Source organism: Pygocentrus nattereri, chromosome 4, assembly GCF_015220715.1.
Source record: "Pygocentrus nattereri isolate fPygNat1 chromosome 4, fPygNat1.pri, whole genome shotgun sequence".
In the NCBI taxonomy this organism is placed as follows: domain Eukaryota; kingdom Metazoa; phylum Chordata; class Actinopteri; order Characiformes; family Serrasalmidae; genus Pygocentrus; species Pygocentrus nattereri.
In genome coordinates, this window is record NC_051214.1 from 50,304,337 (window position 1) to 50,320,129 (window position 15,793).

The 15,793-nt window shown below is 44.1% G+C and overlaps 1 protein-coding gene across 2 annotated transcripts; it reads left to right on the plus strand.

Moving 5' to 3' along the window:
- The first annotated feature begins 2,226 nt into the window (after nucleotides 1–2,226).
- On the plus strand, nucleotides 2,227–9,405 carry LOC119263214 (alpha-1-antitrypsin homolog). Of its 2 annotated transcripts, XM_037537693.1 has the most exons (5): nucleotides 2,227–2,295; nucleotides 3,193–3,867; nucleotides 3,967–4,237; nucleotides 8,824–8,971; nucleotides 9,109–9,297. In XM_037537693.1, the coding sequence occupies exons 2-5, from the start codon at nucleotides 3,201–3,203 to the stop codon at nucleotides 9,295–9,297; spliced, it is 1,275 nt and encodes a 424-aa protein (XP_037393590.1). In that variant the 5' UTR covers nucleotides 2,227–2,295; nucleotides 3,193–3,200. The 2 variants fall into 2 exon arrangements, with proteins under 2 accessions (XP_037393590.1, XP_037393591.1); XM_037537694.1 differs by lacking the exon at nucleotides 2,227–2,295 and having other exon boundaries at nucleotides 3,201–3,867; nucleotides 9,109–9,405.
- The last annotated feature ends 6,388 nt before the right edge of the window (nucleotides 9,406–15,793 follow it).

Consider the following 15,793-nt stretch of genomic DNA (forward strand, 5'->3'; position numbering starts at 1 on the left):
CAGGGAGGCTGAGGAATGTGATTCCCCTGTAGTTGGAACACATCCTCCGGTCCCCTTTTTTAAAAAGAGGCACCACCACCCCAGTCTGCCAATCCAGTGGCACCGCCCCCGATGTCCACGCAATGTTGAAAAGGCGTGTCAGCCAAGACAGCCCCACAACATCCAGAGCCTTGAGGAACTCAGGGCGGATCTCATCCACCCCTGGAGCCTTGCCACCAAGGAGCTTCTTAACTACCTTAGCGACTTCGGCCTCAGTAATGGACAAGCCTATTCCCGTGTCCCCAGACTCAGCCTCCTCACTGGAGAACGTGTGGGTGGGATTGAGAAGGCCCTCAAAGTATTCCTTCCACCGCCCAATGACGTCTTCAGTCGAAGTCAGCAGCACACCATCTCCACTATATACAGTGCTAGTGGCACACTGCTTTCCCCTTCTGAGTCGCCTGACGGTTTGCCAGAATCTTTTCGGAGCCGACTTAAAGTCACTTCCAAGGCCTCACCAAACTCCTCCCATACAAGTTTTTTTGCCTTGGCGACGACTGAAGCCACAGATCGCTTGGCCTGTCAATACCTGCCAGCTGCCTCTGGTGTCCCACAGGCCAACCATGCCCGGTAGGAGTCCTTCTTCAGCTTGACGGCATCTCTCACCTACCGCCCCGACAGGCACCAACTACCTTACGGCCACAGCTACAGTCAGCCGCTTCAACAATGGAGGAATGGAACATGGCCCATTCTGAGTCAATGTCCCCCACCTCCCCCGATATCTGGTCAAAGTTCTGACGGAGGTGTGAGTTGAAGATCAATCTGACAGGTTCTTCTGCTAGACGTTCCCAGCAAACCCTAATTATACGTTTGGGCTTGGGTCTGACCGGCATCTTCCCCCACCACCTGATCCAACTCACCACTAGGTGGTGATCAGTTGACAGCTCAGCTCCTCTCTTTACCTGAGTGTCCAAAACACATGGCCGCAAGTCCGATGACACAACTACAAAGTCAATCATTGAACTGCGGCCTAGGGTGTCCTGGTGCCATGTGCACTTATGGACATCCTTGTGTTCAAACATGGTGTTCGTGATGGACAAACTGTGGTATGCACAGAAGTCCAAAAACTGAACACCACTCGGGTTCAGATCAGAGAGGCCATTCCTCCCAATCACACCCCTCCATGTCTCACTGTCATTGCCCACGTGAGCGTTAAAGTCCCCCAGTAGGACAATAGAGTCTCCAGGAGGAGCACTTTCAAGCACCCTTCCCAAGGACTCTAGGAAGGCTGGGTACTCTGAACTGCTTAAGCGTAGGGAAGCTACCCTCTCGTCCACCGGAGAAAACCCCAACATACAGGCACCAAGTCGAGGGGCTATGAGAAAGCACACACCTGCCCGCCGCCTCTCACCATGGGCAACTCCAGAAAAGGATAAAGTCCAGCCCCTCTCAAGGAGATTGGACTATATCTAGCCGGTATCTCTCAACCTTGCGCACCAACTCAGGCTCCTTCCCCGCCAGTGAGGTAACGTTCCAAGTTCCAAAAGCCAGTTTCAGCAACCGAGGATCAGAATGCCAAGGCCCACGCCTTCGGACACTGCCCGATCCACAACGCACCGAACCCCTATTACTGCCCCTCCCATTGGTGGTGGGTCGATGGGAGGGGGGACTCATGTATCTCCTTCAGGCTGGGCCCAGCCGAGCACCATGAGTAAATGCCCGGCCACCAGAAGCTCGCTGGCGAGCCCCTCCCCCAGGCCTGGCTCCAGGGTGAGGCCCCGGTAACCCTGTTCCGGGCAGGGTGCACAAGTCCTGTTTTTGTCTTTTCATAGGGGTGATTATGGATCACACTTTGTCTGACCTGTCACCTAGGACCAGTTTGCCATGGGAGACCCTACCAGGAGCTTTTGCTCCAGACAACATAGCTCCTAGGATCATTCAAGCACACAAACCTCTCCACCACGATAAGGTGGTGATCCATGGAGAGGTAATAATATATATATATATAATACATTCATATTCTATACATTTTGTTTATTGAAATATTAACACTTTTCTCAGCTAATAAACACATACTACACAAATTATTATTATTACAATTATGAAGATGTCGTACTTTGTGCAACTGTTACATGTTATATCACTGTTCGAAGTCCATGAGTAAACAGTAGTGTTTGATTTACGATAAGGGGTGGAGAGTGGGGGAGTAGGGTGGGGGTGGATGTTGGGGCATTGGGGTTTAGAATGGGTTAATATTTAAAGGATTTCAATTAGTTTCTCCACTTCAGTCGATGTCGTGCTGAGAGTTCCTTGCATGTAAGTAGCCTTATTTCACTAAACAATAACAACAAACATATAAAATATATTACATTAAACTTACATTATATTAACAGCACTTTACATTTTCCATAGCATGTAAATAGGTACTTGAGATGTTAAGGCCAGTGTTAGATCTGGATATTTTAATTTGACCTTAATCTTTTGAACTCAGTGGCACAGAAAAGAATGTTAAGACTTTGAACCAAATGAATCAAATATGAAACAACAAAAATATAAAGCATAGCATATCATCACTGTCCATAAAAATCAAAAACCTTTCATTTTCATTTTATTTTTCTGTATCATTTAATCTGCATTCCTTTGTATTGGTCAAGCAGAAATAGTAAATTTCTATAGTAAATAAATAGTAAAATAGTAAATAAAATTACTTGAAATTATACAATTACACTTACATTTTAAAAGCATGCTTCTCTTCTCCTGTAAAGCTAACATTTTGAGAAAAAAAAAGTTTTTATTGAATATTTCTTAATCACTGCTGTGAACACTGAGATGAACAAAGTTTAGAAAACAAAGTTATCACGTTCTTGATTTTTGTAATGTAATTCAATTGAACTTTGCTATTATAATACATATATTTAAGAGCATGCATTACAAGCTAAAGCATATTTTACTAGTGCCAATGTGGAAAACTTGAACATCACCTTACTGGCTAGTCCTTCTGCCCCAACCTGATTACTGCAATGCTGTTCTCACTCATAGCATTTTTACCTTCATCTAAAGTGATGATAGTATTGTTATTGTTATTTTTATGGAATCATACAGGCAAAGAAGTTTACATTGCATTGTAGTCTGTAAAGATGCATCTGGTACCAAAATACAGCCTCAACCTGCTCTATTGTTCAAACAGACATAAGTGTGTTTCTCTCTGTCCAGGAGATAAAATGTGTGGAAAGATCTCTTTCTGCCTCCTGGTTTCCCTCCTGCTGATGGTGTCCTTGGCGGCCCCACATGATCATGAGGACCATTCAGCAGATCACGACAAACATCTCCACCATGGCAAGGATGAACCTCACCCCAGCCACGATGGAGATGACGACTTGTCCCGCAGACTCGCCCCTCACAATGCTGACTTTACCTTCTCCCTCTACAAGAAGCTGGCCGCCCATCCAGAATACCAAGGCAAGAACATCTTCTTCTCTCCACTGAGCATCTCCATGGCTCTGTCCATGCTGGCCCTGGGAGCCAAAGGTGAAACCCACTCACAGATCTTCAGCACCCTGGGCTACAGCCCTCTCACTCCTGATCAGGTCAATGAAGGTTATGAGCACCTTCTTCACATGCTGAGCCACAGCCAGGACACCATGCTGCTGGAGGCAGGAAGTGCTGTAGCCGTCCGAGAAGGCTTCAAACCTCTAGACAAGTTTCTAAAGGATGCTCAGCATTACTACCAAGGAGAGGCCTTCAGTGTGGACTTCTCCAAACCTGAAGTCGCTGTGCAAGAAGTCAACAAGTACATCGCCAAGAAGACCAAAGATATGATCACTGACATGGTCAAGGAACTGGACCCAGACACTGTGATGATGCTCATCAACTTTATATATTTCAGAGGTACAGTAGATACCTAAACATTCCATCAGAAATCAATGTCCTTCTCAATTATATCATGTTTTACTATAAGATAACATGCCTTGAATTCTGCCCTCTAAGGTAAATGGAAAAAGCCTTTTAACATAAAATACACTAAAAAAGCCGAGTTCCATGTGGATGAGAACACCACAGTGACGGTGGACATGATGAGTAAAGAAAGCTATTACGAGCATTACAGGGACTGGAAGAATTTCACTTCAATCATCATGGTCCCCTACAAAGGCAACACTTCCATGATGATTGTTCTACCTGATGAGGGAAAAATGCAGGAGCTGGAGAAGAACATCAACAAGGAACACCTCGAGTACTGGCATGACAAATTACATGGAAGGTAACCTCAGTCACCAGCCTTTTAATTTCAGTAAGAACGTTACAAAGAAACTTCCTACAAGTAACATTCATTTCCTATTTTATTTCTTGACAATTTATTGCTTATATATTTGAAGGAAATCATGTTATCGTTGTTTATTGGAAAATTGTATTGGGTATGACATGCTGGAAGCAAGAGTAAATTTGTTTTGTTTACATTAGAATCCATGAATTCATTTACTGAAAAAAAAAGCACACTGGAAATATTCATATCAAAATAAATAATACAAAAGATCAAAGGCCCCCAGTCCGGCTCTCAGGGCTGTATCCTTCTCCAGCAATGAAGAGACTCAGAACTCAGACTTCCTCCCCACTTGTGGCAGAACACCTCACAGCTTGCAGGGTCCATTCTTATGCTATTGGGAACAAGCTGCAGCTTCTACACTTCCACAGCTGCTTTCTGTTTCCTCCGTTAACCAACACACCATAAACATGTGAGGGTGCTGCTTGTGTGTGTTGGAGCCCCAACTCTCTGCTGTGGGATGTGTTCTGTCATGGGATGTGTTCCCCTGCCCTCTCTGTGCTGCTTTGTCTTCTACCATCCTCTGCCAGGTTCAGTCTTTTCCACCATTTGTCTTTGAGTTTGGGGAAACTCCATTCCTCTCCAGACCGCATGGGGGTACGATCCCACTTCTAACACCAGTGTGGCATCAGCATAACACAAAATGTGGAAACGGCAGCATTAAACTTTGCTTGAATGGTAGCAAAAGAGCAATTGACTGGTTTGTTTTCAGCAGTATGTTTTATTTAGCATGTTTATTTGTTCACTTTTTTGGGTACTTATATAAGAGAGACAATAAAAAACAAATATTTTTATGGATAAAGATGTAACATAGTTTTTTAACAACCATCATAGGAGATTATTATCAGGCCAACAGGCTTTTCCAGTAATATTCAGGCTTTATGTTAGGCTTCAACAGGTTCTCAACAGGTTCACTAAAAACCAAGCTAAGCAGTAAATATACAGTGCGCATGGGCGTGTGTGCATGCTGCCTGTTACAGTAGCTCTCATTTTTGTTTTTTCATTTTTCTTCTTAACTTTTATTTATCTTTTTAATAGATTGTTTATATGGTCTGTTTTTTCGCCGTGAAAGTGCTTCTTTCACTCTCCTGGTGCACTGCTGCACAGCAACATGGCTGCTTTGTTTACACCTGGGATCAACTGATCGCACTGAAGCCGGTCGGCATGGCGACCAGGACAATGAACATCCCTGAAGAGCTTTGTAGACGGACACACAGGGGATGGGGAATAAACCAACGCACGGGGAAAGTGAGGGGGAATGGAGATTTTGGAGAAGAGGGGATATAAGCCGCGTCTCCCCTCCGTCGTCATGGGCAACGTGAGGTTGCTGGCTAAGATGGACGAGCTGACAGCACTGGCCAGGAGTCAGAGGGAGTACCGGGAGTGTAGTTTAATGTGCTTTTCAGATAAATGGCTACACCAGGTTATCTTGGACGACAACATTTCCATCGATGGCTTCCAGACTGTTCAGGCTGACCAGGGAACGTACCTGTTGCCCGGACATTGAGCTGTTGGCTGTTAGACTCAGGGCCATTTTATTTGCCACCCAAGTACTCACATGCTATTATCGTGACTGTTTACATCCTCCCCTCTGCCATCCTGACATCAGCGTGTGACCTCATTTATTCAACTATAGCGCGTCTCCAAACGCAACAGCCGAGTGCCTTTATTCCCATATCAGGCGACTTTAACCACGTCAATATGGCTAAGGCACTACCAAACTTCACTCAGTATGTGGACTGTCCCACCAGAGAGGAAAGAACACGGGACCTGCTGTATGCTACTGTTAAGGACACAACAAGTTTTGGGTAACAAATGACATTAAGGCTCTCCTCAACAAGAAGAAGAGGGCCTTCAGAGCTGGAGACAGGGTGGAGGTGAGAACGATCCAAAGGGAACTGAAGACAGTGATCACGGTGGCGAAGGACAAATATAGGAGAAAGCTGGAGTGGAAACTCCTGCAGAACAACATGAGGAAGGTCTGGAAAGGAATGAGGACCATCACCAGCTTCAGGTCCAGCAATAACAGAGGAGTAGCGGACAGCGTAGACGGGGCCAACAAGCTAAATCTGTTCTTTAACAGATTTGACACTGCAGGCTCTTGGGGGCAGTCATGGGCTGGAGGTTAGGGAACCAGCCTCATGACTGGAAGGTCACTGGTTCAATCCCCAGAGCTGACAGCACATGACTGAGACACCTAACTCCCAACTGCTCCCCGGGTGCTGCGGATTGGGGTGCCTGTGCCTGTGCCTGTGCCTGTGCCTGTGCCTGTGCCTGTGCCTGGGTATGCGTGAGTGTATGTTGTGTTTCACTTCATGAATGGGTTAAATGCGAAGGTGAAATTTCTCCATTGTGGGATTAATAAGGGTCTCTTAATCTGTCCTCCCCCATCTTGACTCCTCTGCTGCCGGTCCTTAGCAGCCTATTCCACTCCCACTCCCGATAGCCTGCCCCCTCCTGTGATGGGCCATCTCCCACCTCCACCCTTCTCCCCAACTGTCACCTCTACAGTGAGTATCACTGCTGACCAGGTGAGAAGACAACTGAAGAGACTCCACACAAACAAGGCTACTGATGGGGTCCCCAGGGTGCTTAAAGCCTAAGCTTTGTGGAGGACTGCAACATGTCTTCAACATCTGAGTCTCCAGAGGGTCAGTATGATGTGGAAGATGTCCTGCATTGTTCCTGTTCCAAAGACGCTGCAACCCAGTGACACCAAGGACTACAGGCCAGTGGCACTGACACCTCATGTCATGAAGACCATGGACAGGGTCGTGTTGGATCAGCTCCAATCCATAGTCTAGCCTTTTATGGAGCTCCTCCAGTTTGCCTATCAGCCCCGCCTGGGAGTTGAAGACGCCATCATCTACCTGCTCAACCGAGTCTACGCTCACCTGGATAAGCCAGCCAGCTCTGTAAGGGTCATGTTTTTTGACTTCTCCAGCGCATTTAACACCATCTGGCCTGGTCTTCTGGGTGATAAGCTCACAGTGATGCAGGTAGATGCCCCCCTTGTGTCCTGGATTGTTGACTACCTAACAGGCAGACCACAGTATGTACACCTGCAGCACTGTGTGTCGGACAGAGTGGTCAGCAACACTGGAGTTCCACAAGGTACTGTCCTCTCTCCCTTCCTCTTCACCCTCTACACCACGGACTTCAGCTACTGCACAGAGACTTGCCACCTTCAGAAGTTTTCTGATGACTCTGCGATAGTTGGATGTATCAGCAGGGGTGAAGAGGATGAGTTCAGGGTGACGGTGAAGGACTTTGTCGCATGGTGTGCTCAATGTGACAAAGACAAAGGAACTGGTGGTGGACCTGAGGACTGGACTGGGCTAAGAACACTGACACCCTCTACATGGCTCCCACCCACTCTACGACACGGTGATGAGACACAGGAGCTCATTCAGTGCAAGACTCACTCTACCGAAATGACCACAGAGCACCACAGGAGGTCATTCTTACCTGTGGCCATCAAACTCTATAACTCCTCCCTCAGTGTGTGATTCACAGTGTGGATCATCTGCACAAAACTCAATACCAAACTGTTCATATGTGTAATAATAATAATAATAATTGTGTGCAATAATTCAGAGGGACAATAATTGAACTGCTTTGTATTAGATGTTTAATATTTATCATCACGGTCACCGCCACTTTACTATATTCATAAGTACTTAAATCTTGTGTACATATTGCAAATTTCTCTTTGTTTTAAATTATTAAAGTGTTTATTCTTTTACATAAATGGTTGCAACTGTAACAACTGCAATTGCCCTCTGGGATCAATAAAGGATTCTGAATCTGATCATATAACATTACAAATCTTGTACAGTCACTTCTGAGAGTTGGCAATATTGCAGCAGCAGTAAAGGCGTAATTAAAGGCTGCCTACTAAGAGAAATTTTGAAGGGTTGAAATCCAAGTATTTCATGAGCCATTGATTTTATTCAATAGCTTTGCTTCAAGCCATCTGTAGCCAGTTAAGAGACATCTGCTTTTCACTATACATGATGCAAAAATAGTCTCTGTATTGGCTTTTAATTCTAGTAGAGAACCTGAGCCTTCATTATTTATCACATAACAGTTTTACCTGGGGGATTCTAACCACTCAAAACCTCTCCCAAAAATCTCTTCATAAGGAGCTTTTGTTTTATGCCATAAGGAGTTCTTTGCCATTAGAGGGGACCGAATGGGAAGAGACTTGAGAAGCACTTGAGTTTTTAATGTAATGTAATTATTAGAGTAGCATCTTAACAAACACATTGTTTTAATAAAACCATGCTAAGAACATGCAGGTTCTAAGCTCCAGTGCCCCCACCACCACTTCCCAGTAAGTAGTGCAGGGAGCCAGACAGCCATTCAGGAGTAGATCATTTGTAAGTCAAGATTAAAATAAATCCTGTCATTTTCAAATTCTAACCTTTAGATTACTTGTCTAGTTGCCAAGAATCCCAAAATGATGGTTCTGTGATAAAGTGACTTTTAAGAAGTTTGAAATATTCTTCTGTTCTGCTGTGCAGTTATGTGGAACTCTTCCTGCCCAAGTTCTCCATCTCTGCCTCCTTTTCACTCGCGGACACTCTGGAGGAAATGGGAATAGTCAGTGCGTTCTCAGACAGTGCAGACTTCTCCGGGATCAGTGAGGAGACCAACCTGAAGGCTTCCAAGGTAGAGGAATCTAAAGATGTTCATCATAAGCTTGTAGGCAAACTTAATGCAGCCTAGATGAAGGTACAGTGCATTTGTGACATGCATTGCAGATCTACAGATCCTTCACCTCACACAGATTCATGACTTCCCTACAGGTCCTCCATCAGGCCGTCCTCAAAGTTGATGAGAAGGGCACAGAAGCTGCTGCTGCCACCACCATAGAGATGGTACCTTATTCAATCCCTCCCACCGTGAACCTCAACAGACCCTTCCTGGTCTTCATTGTGGAGGAGAGCACCAGGAGCATCCTCTTCATGGGCAAGATAACCAATCCCACTGCATAGAGGCAGCCAAGTCCCACCCACACCAGCAGACCTAGATGACTGTTGAAATGCTATTGAAACGCTTTCATTTCAACAAACAGAATCAAATAAAGTCAAACTGGCTGTGTATGAAGTTGTACTTGAATAATACTTTCTGAAAAATGAAAGAATAGAACAGCCTAGAAATGATTAATGATTAATAATTGACACGTCAAGATTATTTAAGGCTTTGTTCTAGAAACCACAACTGCCTGCTGTTACTGTTTATTTTCTCTAAGTGTGTTCAGGTTTGTGCTTCACTATCATGATCTTGTACGTGCTACAGTAATGTATATGTACGATTTAGCTCCACTCTTAAAAGTTCCTCCCTTTAGACCTCCACTTGAGTAAAAGTACTAAAGTATTTACCTTCAAATGTACTTAAGTATAAAGTAAAAGTACTAAAAGAGTAATTCTGGCTCTGATGTCCTGTTATCATTTTTATGACCAGACTGGCTTCATGAACTCATTTCAGGTGAAAGTCCTCCAGCGTCTCTCTTGGTAAACCAGTCTTTTAATAGAACGTCATTAATTAGTGACGCTGACGTCTATTAAAATGATCAGAAGCACAAAACACTGAAGGTAAACAGTTTCCATCAGGGAGAACCGAGTGGCTCTGAAATCACTTTTTACACACAAGCAAAGTTTCAGTTTCAGATTTATTTACAACTTAGTTCCAAGTTTAAGTTGAATAAAAACTGGCTTTAAACTCAGGATCACAGATGAGCTCCTTTACTATGTTGATCTGTAGGCGTCTGTTCATAAACATAAACCAGCCCAAACTCATTTACTATAAAATGAAATGGTGTTTGTAGAAATTCAGAAAAAAGCAAAAGTTAAAGAAAAGTGAAGAGTCAGTCTCATAAAAAGTCAAAGTCAGATGAAAAACCAAACTCCAGCCGCAGGTTCGGCTGGAAGGAGAGAAAAGGCGTCTTTATTAGTTCCAATGTGACAAAATGACCCTCAAAAGCCAAAATGTGCAGACACTACACACACATTACATCTTATACCCAAAGATGAGCGACCTTATCACCCCTCCCGGGGGTGAGATCATCGCTACACCTATTTTTGATACATCCTGAAATCACCTTGGATACCAGTAGAACTGTTTTTTCTAGCCTTCTTATGAACCCATCCATCCATCCATCCATCCATCTATTTTCTAAGCCGCTTCTCCGTCAGGGTCGCGGGGGGGTGCTGGAGCCTATCCCAGCAGTCTTCGGGCGGAAGGCAGGAAACACCCTGGACAGGTCGCCAGTCCATCGCAGGTTCTTATGAACCCTTATTTCTTATTTCTTGTTCTCTGCTTTGTTTTGTCAGGCCTCCCTGTCCTCCCTGTGTCCGTGGTTTGTAACACTTTCCTATTAATTTGGTTCAAAGACCGGTTCTTACCAACCCTTATCAGCTAGGCTTCCCATTCCCAGCTAACTTCTACTGTAAAGGCAGTGTTTCTCACTCTTTCTGACCCTTTCTGCTTTGTGTCCAGAGTAGAGTTCATGCTATCCCATATATGGAAATATCGGGCCTGCTTTTTCCGGTCCCTGTCTGCCTGCCTCAGTTAAATGCTTATAGGCCTGTCTGTCTCAGTTTAGTGTTTATAACTCTATTTTTAATCTTTTCCAACCTAATGATTGTTACAAAACTTTTATTAAATAGGGTTCAAGGATATTTTCTTCACACCCCCCCCTCACAACAACATCCAGCTTTGCATGTAAAGCAATCAATTACACACACGTCCGGGTACATTCAAGCATTTATAAAGATTATTGAGCTCCAAACTGTTAAAGTTGCATCAGGTCACAGACTGTATTTCATAGGAGCCCAGTTAGTGCTGTACCTACGGTAACCTGCAGTTACTGGTATAAGAAGAACAGAGTTCAGGGAGGAGCACACAGTGTTGAGGAGCCCTGTGGTTGATGTTTTATTACCACTCGCCTAGGAAATATGGTTCTTGGGTAAAGACATTGCTTCTATATAAAACCATGAACACACAGAACACTGCATCCTAAAATTGTTCTTGTGTTGTATATGGTTCTGTAGTTATATAGTATATAAGCTTGACCTCATATAGACAGACCATTTTCAAAAAGGTTCTATATGCCAAATGCTTATTTCTATAAATAAATAAATAAACAAGCACTGATGGTGTCTCCATTGGATATTCCAAAGTATTCCAAAAGTATTCCAAGTATTCTCCTAAAAATTTAAGGAGTAACCATATTATGAATTCTACCTATACAAAATGTAACTTAGAATGACTACAGATACTTCATTTCTCATTTCTGAATTCCATCAAAGAAATCAAAAGTCCACAAATTAGCATAATGCAGGAATAGAAGTGGAGAACAAGAGTGATATGATAATGACATTAGATCTCACAGCCTGGTTATACAGCATGGCATTACAAATCCAACGTTATCCAGCAGTGTATGATCATTGTGGTCTGTAAATACATATCAACTCTAACATATCAGAGCAGGGAAATACATCGCCTTCCAGGCATTAGGAATAACATGCCTGGTAATAATGCAGAATGACTCACCAATGACTTTCACTGCTCAAACAGACAAGAGCCATGACAATCTTTCATCTGGGCAAACTTGTCAAAAACATATCTCTCAAAATCCACCAAGCCATGGAATGAATTCAAGCGATAGCACAGCAAGCAAGCAGAAATGTTTTTCTCTTGAACCTCATTTTGTCCTTTCCACACTGAATGATGTTAAAATCCTCTGGCTGGTGTCGTGCCAAACATTTAATCTCTAATTTCTGCTCTAATAGTACCAAATGTAACTTTTATTACGTTTTTTTGACTTGACTCATTATATTGCCTTGCAATCAAGAGTGGCTACAACAGCTGATTAGAAACTAGCAACACCCACATCATAAACGACATTACTAAACATGTTGATAAATGTAAATGCATCATTTTTTTGTTGGTTACTCTCAGCATGGGGCCAACATGATCATTCCCCCGGCTAGTTATTGATAGCATGTTGACCATAAACAGTGTTTTTAACTGCCCCACTTGATTAGACTAACGCTGACAGCCATGCTCACCAAACAAAGACTGCTAGGAGAAATAGGCACCTATCAGTGCAACATATTTAAGTATATTCACTCTAACAAATTATATATATATATATATATATATATATGTACAGTACTGTGCGAAAGTTTTAGGCATCTAAGCAAATGTTTAACCAGTTTCCCTCAGCAGTGAGTTTATCACAATATACATTAGAATAAAGTCGTATTCATAATTCAAACAAACAGAAAAACAATAAAAAGTAACAAGAATTTCTCAGGTCCATATTTTTCCTGGACACCTTCACAGCCGCCACAGAGACTCGTTAATATCATCAATTACATCATGAGCTTAATTTACTGAGCACTGATTGGTCAAACCAGGAGCTGCTTTTTAACTACATATAATACTGGACTTCCTCGAGGAGGAGAGGCTTGGAGATGTCTGGTAACATCCAGAAAATCATTATATATACACTGTGTGCACAATTACTAGGCAAGTCTTATTCTGAGGATTATTTTTATTAATGAACAGCTACAGCGCTCTCGGTTAATCCAAATTGTTAATAAACCTCAAACATGAATGTTTAAGAAAGTAAAAGTGAGGTTTTGGCTTTCTAAGGAGAATTTCTATATGTGCACATTTATTGGGAAACTATGATGGTGCAGAATTATTACGCAGCTAAATGAAAAACACACGTTTTCCCATCTCACTTTATTTTCATCTGTTCAAGTGAGAATTATAAACAAACAACTCAAAGCTTTCCAATGAACATTTCTGAGAAATAAAAAAATAAATCAGTGACCAGTATAGCCGCCCTTCTCTTCAATAACAGTGATAAGCCTTCCATTCATTTGTACAGCAGCAGCCGCAGCCTCCCAGACCCTGTTCAGAGAGGGGGCCATGTCATAAGATTTTCATCTTTAATGCCTTTACTGGCGAGCCATGCAGAGGAGTACTTGGATGCATGTGATGGAGCATCGCCCTGCATAAAAATCATCGTCTTTTTGAAACATGCAGATTCTTCCTGGACCACTGCTTAAAGAAAGTGTCTTCTAAAAACTGGCAGTAGGCTTGGGAGTTGATTTTGAGCCCATCTTCAACCCGAAAAGGTCCAACCAGCTCATCTATAATAATACCAGCCCATACCAGTACCCCACCTCCACCTTTCTTGGCGTCTGACTCGAAGTGGAGTTCTGTCCCGTTACTGATCCAGCCATGAGCTCATCCATCTGGTCCGTAAAGAGTCCCTCTCATTTCATCAGTCCATAAAACCTCTGAAAAATCTGTCTTCAGATATTTCTAGGACCAGTCTAGACACTTCAGCTTGTGTCTTGTTCAGTGGTGGTCGGGTTTCAGCCTTCCTTACCTTGGCCACGTCTCTGAGCGCTGAACATCCTGTACTTCTTGATATTCCAGCTAGGTTGCAGTTCTGGAATATGACAGAACTGGAAGATAATGGATTCCTGGTAGCTTCACGCTTGATTCTTCTCAAATCCTTGGCAGTTAAATTGTGTCTTTTTTTCTCAGCAAGTTTCTTGCGACCCTGTTGACTATTTGCAACAAAACGTTTGATGGTTCTGTGATCACGCCCCAATATCTCAGCAATTTCAAGAGTTCTGCATCCCTCTGAGAGACTTTTGGTAATTTTTAACTTTTCAGAGTCAGTTCAATCTCTTTTTTGGCCCATTTTGCCTGAAAAGAAAAGCTGCCTAATAATTATAAACACACCTTGATTTAGGGTGTTGACCTCCTTAGGCCACACCCTCCACACACCTTCATTACACAGATACACATCACCTGCTATGCTTAAATCCATTAAGCATTCAAGTTTATCCAGCTTGGAGTTAGAAAATATGCCTAAAAATTATAAGATGGTTAAAATACTCACTTGCCTAGTAATGATGCACACAGTGTATGTATATATATATATATATATATATATATATATATATATATATATATATATATATATATATATATATATATCCATCCATCCATCCATCCATCCATTATCTTCCACTGCTCCGGGGTCCGGGTCGCGGGAGCAGCATCCTTAGCAATGAGGCCCAGACCTCCCTTTCCCCAGCCACTTCCACTAGCTGTCCAAGGGGGATTCCGAGGCGCTCCCAGGCCAGCTGGGCGATATAGTCACGCCAGCATGTCCTGGGTCTTCCCCGGGGTCTCCTCCCAGGTGGACTTGCCTGTGACACCTCCCGAGGGAGGCGTCCAGGAGGCATCCTAACCAGATGCCCGAACCACCTCAGCTGGCTCCTCTCGACGTGAAGAAGCAGCGGCTTTACTCCGAGTCCCTCCCGGATGACCGAACTTCTCACTCTATCTCTAAGGGAGAGTCCAGACACCCTGCAGAGGAAACTCATTTCAGCCGCTTGTATTCGCGATCTAGTTCTTTTGGTCATTACCCAAAGCTCATGACCATAGGTGAGGGTGGGAACGTAGATCGACCGGTAAATCGAGAGCCTTGCCTTATGGCTCAGCTCTTTCTTTACCACAACAGACCGGTAAAGAGCCCGCATCACTGCTGACCCAGCACCAATCCGCCTGTCAATCTTCCGCTCCCTTGTACCATCACTCGTGAACAAGACCACGAGATACTTGAACTCCTCCACTTGAGGCAAGAGCCTATCCCTGACCCAGAGAGGGCTCTCCATCCTTTTCCGCCTGAGAACCATGGTCTCGGATTTAGAGGTACTGATTCTCATTCCAGCCGCTTCACATTCGGCTGCAAACCGATCCGGCGAAAGCTGAAGTTTGCGGCCTGATGTCCCCAATAGGACCACATCATCTGCAAACAGCAGCGATGTGACCCTGAGGTCACCAAACCGGACACCCTCCATCCCCTGACTGCGCCTAGAAATTCTATCCATAAAAATGATGAATAGAATCGGTGACAAAGGGCAGCCCTGACGGAGTCCAACTCTCACTGGGAACGAGTCTGACTTACTGCTGGCTATGTGAACCAAACTCCAGCTTTGTTTGTACAGGGCCTGAATGGCTCGTAGCAAAGAGAACTCCCGAAGCACCTCCCACAGAATACCCCGGGGAACACAGTCGAATGCCTTCTCCAGATCCACAAAGCACATGTGGACTGGTTGGGCAAACTCCCATGAACCCTCCAGGATCCTGGAGAGGGTGAAGAGTTGGTCCAGTGTTCCAAGACCAGGGCGGAACCCGCACTGCTCCTCCTGGATCCGAGGAAAAAGAGGCACCACCACCCCAGTCTGCCAATCCAGTGGCACCGCCCCCGATGTCCGCGCAATGTTGAAAAGGCGTGTCAGCCAAGACAGTCCCACAACATCCAGAGCCTTGAGGAACTCAGGGCGGATCTCATCCACCCCTGGAGCCTTGCCACCAAGGATCTTCTTGACTACCTTAGCGACTTCGGCCTCAGTAATGGACAAGCCTATTCCCATGTCCCAAGACTCTGCC